General features: G+C 44.9%; 1 protein-coding gene across 1 annotated transcript; it reads left to right on the forward strand.

Moving 5' to 3' along the window:
• Positions 1-1,193: 1,193 nt before the first annotated feature.
• LOC117466888 (piggyBac transposable element-derived protein 3-like) lies at positions 1,194-3,704 on the forward strand. Its single transcript, XM_034110377.1, has 5 exons — positions 1,194-1,251; positions 1,754-1,960; positions 2,088-2,228; positions 2,404-2,518; positions 2,582-3,704. The coding sequence occupies exons 1-5, from the start codon at positions 1,194-1,196 to the stop codon at positions 3,702-3,704; spliced, it is 1,644 nt and encodes a 547-aa protein (XP_033966268.1).
• Positions 3,705-3,933: the final 229 nt, after the last annotated feature.

The raw sequence follows: 3,933 nt of genomic DNA on the forward strand, positions 1-3,933 counted from the left end.
TGAATACTGGCAACTTCTTATTATGGGAAATACGAAAACTACAACTCCCAGTAGAGACGTGCCATAGAGAACATGTTGCGAAACAGAATAGCCAGCATGTGTAGTTCTGGGGACGGGGTGGGGGACGGGGGACGCGGTGGACCCGTTCAAATCCAGTTTTGGACAGTCTGCCGTGGTTCCATCCCATTTCAAGTGCTGTTCGAGAATCGGCTTAACCCTCGGAGCACACTCTCCAATCACAGAGCTTGAGGACTATCACGGGGTTTGTCAAGAGCACATGGTGTAGTCCAAACGATAGCTGGGGATTCTGGGTAGTGTAGTGTCTTCTGCCATCCTTTACTCCTGGGAATGGACGCTCACATTACCTTTAAGGGCAGCCGACATAAACGAATGCCGTGCTTCCATGAGCGTCAAATCCCGACGCAGATGGGAATACATTGCAATCAGTTGAAAGCTATTTGCGTCCCTTTATGACGCTGAAGGAGCCTAGGAGCGTCACAATTGGACGCCACGGACACTGACCAAACGTCGCTATTGGACGCTTAGGGAGTGAGAGTGTGTTGGTCCGAGTGGCTGGTCTCAGACGATCTTGGAGGTGAACATGCTGGATGTGGAGGTCCTGGGCTGGTGTGGTTACACGTTGTCTGCGACTGTGCAATAATCATGCTGTCTAATCAGCATCTTGATATGCCACACCTGTGAGGTGGGATGGATTATCTCGGCAAAGGAGAAGTGTTCACTATCACAGATTTTTTCAGATTTGTGAACAATATTTGAGATAAATGGTTATTTTGTGTATATAGAAAATGTTTTAGATCTTTGAGTTCATCTCATGAAAAATGGGAGCAAAAACAAAAGTGTTGCATTTATATTTTTGTTCAGTATATATTCAGAAGGCTTATACAGAGGAGTTTGTTCATATTATTCAAAGCCTATTATTAGCCAATGTATTATTGTTATGAACTGAGACACAGGACCAAAAAGCAGAACTCGGAGACAGTTGTCTAAAAATAGAATGTTGCTTAAAACCTCCTAGAGCCTGGGTAGCCTACACATGCGTGGACATCACATGTTTGGTCATATGACCAGTCGTTAATTCTGCTGAACTGGGGCCTCATGGCCACGTATGTGGGCACTTACACTGCCATCTGTTGGTGTCAGAAGAGTACAACACACTACGGTAAAAATTCAAAATGGCGGCAAACACAAGGGATAATTCAAGTGGCAGCTCCAAATACAAACCTCGACAAGGTAAGAAGTCCTATCATATTTAAAGGCTTTTTCTGATTTAGATATTTATCAAAGCATTGTACGTTTGTCATGACATGCAAATTTGACAAAAAGTGTAAAAATAACAATTTGGTATGCTGCTAAACATGATGTACACGTATGTGTACATAGGGACTTAGGTTGGTCGAAAATGCTAATATGTTAGTAAAAATGTGCACAAGTAAAATAGCTTATAGCTAACTCTGGTGCAGCTAAAAAGCTGTACATTGTCCCGATGAAATAAATAACAATTAAAAAACTAAATACATATATACATAAATTAGTTGGGTTGAAAATGTTAATATGCTAGTACTCTGGTGCAAATGTGCCTTGCTATAGCTAATAGCTAGAGTTGTTTATAGCTAACTCTGGTGCAGTTGAAAAGCTGTACATTGTCCCAGTGAAATAAATAACAAATACATAAATGCATACATATATAAATGACATTGGTTTGTATTTGATTTTTTCATGTTTTTATCTCCAGAGCGTTTTTCTGTGCAAAGAGCATTGGAGCTACTTGGGTTAATTGATGGAGACAACTCAGATTTGGAAGACTTGTCTGACAACGATGATCCCATCCTGGATGCCAATTATCAACCCCCACCACAGGAGCAAAGCAGCAGTGAGGATGAGGATGACAGTAGTGATGATGAGGACCCCATTCCTCAGCCCACTGAGCACAGCAGAGGACGTAAACGTCTCCGTGGTGCAAATAATGGTTAGCCAAGACCCAGTGGATATTTGTTTATTTTAGGCAGGGCCTCAGGGCTAGGTGAAGGATAGGAAGCAAAATGCTTATTTACAACACTTGTTGACAGGTTCAGGGACAGGGACAGATACAGGTTCATCCCGCACTCCCAGACGGCGCCGTCAAACTCAGCAGATCGAGGCTGATCGCTCCGATGTTGACTCGGAAGAGCCAACACCAGGACCAAGCACTCAGGGACAGCCCAATAAAGGTAATTGTTATTATTTTAGCATGCCTTGAGGGTACATTTTCAAATTTCATATAAACGTCCACTCAGATTCAACTACGTTATGCACCAATACACCTCAGTGAATTACTTGCATGGGTAAAAATATGTAACTTACTTTGCAATAAGTACTATTTGTATTCTGATTCTGGTTGTGCAGGACGTGGGTTGCGCTGGAGGGCTACTCCATTGACGCCAGACCTTGCCCAGTTTGAGCATGAGGACGAAACTGAGCTTGACAGAAATGGCTGGACCCCACTAAACTATTTTGAACAGTATATAGATAGAGATTTGATGAAAATGATTTCCGATTGCTCTAATGCTATGTCACTGTGTAGGAGTGGGGACCCACTCAACACCTCTGTCGATGAGGTTTACCACTTTTTTGGTGCCTGTATTTTGATGTCCTGCATCCGATACCCAACAATCAGGATGTACTGGTCCAAAGCCTTGAGAATCACTGCCATCACTGACAGATTCACGCGCGACAGATTCTTCAGACTGAGGGGATCAATAAAAGTGCTAATTGATGATGATGTGCCAGAAGATCTGAGGAAGAGGAACACATTCTGGAAGGTGAGGCCTTTTCTGGATCGGATTATGCAAGGCTGCAAGTCTCAGAATCGACCTGAATGCGCATCTATTGATGAGCAGATGATTCCTTTCACAGGAGCCTGTCCATACAGACAATATCTGCCAATGAAGCCAAACCCAGTTGGCATCAAGAACTTCGTTTGTGCTACAGCAGATGGCATTGTGCTGGACTTTGATCTGTATCAAGGTAAAGGTGCACTGCTTGAGCAGGTCGAAGAAGAAGAGGTGGGCCTGGGGTTGGGAGGCTTAGTCTTAGCTCGTCTGTGTCAAACTCTGCATCGTGGCACGAATGTGTATGGTGACCGGTTCTTCACAAGCATCCGATGTGTGGAACAAATGATGAAGAAGGAGATGTACATTACTGGTACAATAATGAAGAACCGACTCGCTGGCGGGAAGGAGAAGCTACCCTCTGACAAAACCATGAAAAACACAGGAAGAGGTACCTCATCAGAACTTTCCACTGAAGACGGAAAGTTGTGTGTAGTGAAGTGGTACGACAACAAACCAGTATTGATGATGTCTGTTGTTCATGGCACAGAGCCTGAAGACACCTGCCAGCGCTGGGACAAGAAATTGAAACAATATGTGACTGTCTCGCGACCAAGCATTGTCCGTGAGTACAACCTCAAGATGGGTGGAGTTGATTTGATCGATAGAATGATTAGCTACTATCGCATGAGCGCCCGTACTAAGAAGTGGAAGATGCGGATGCTAATGCACTTCACGGATCTGGCTTTAGCCAACAGCTGGCTACTCTACCGCAAAGACCTCGCAATATGTGCTGCACCAAAGAAGAGCATCATGCAGTTCCGTGAGTTCCGTACGGAAATGGCTACGACCCTCTTGGCCCAGCATCACGGTTAAGGAAGCGATGCAGACCTCTCTGAACAGTCAGAGGAAGAAGACAACTCAAATCAAGGGAAGAAACGTCCTGTGACGGCAGTGCCCCATGTCTCGGTCCGCAGGAGGGCGAATGCCCATCTCCCAGAGATGATCAGCCTGAAGAACGCGGCGCGCTGCAGGGTAGCAGGCTGCACTGGAAGAACCCGAGTGCGTTGTGTGACCTGCAAAGTGTTCTTGTGCTTGCAAGGCG

Source organism: Pseudochaenichthys georgianus, chromosome 21 (genome assembly GCF_902827115.2).
Source record: "Pseudochaenichthys georgianus chromosome 21, fPseGeo1.2, whole genome shotgun sequence".
In the NCBI taxonomy this organism is placed as follows: domain Eukaryota; kingdom Metazoa; phylum Chordata; class Actinopteri; order Perciformes; family Channichthyidae; genus Pseudochaenichthys; species Pseudochaenichthys georgianus.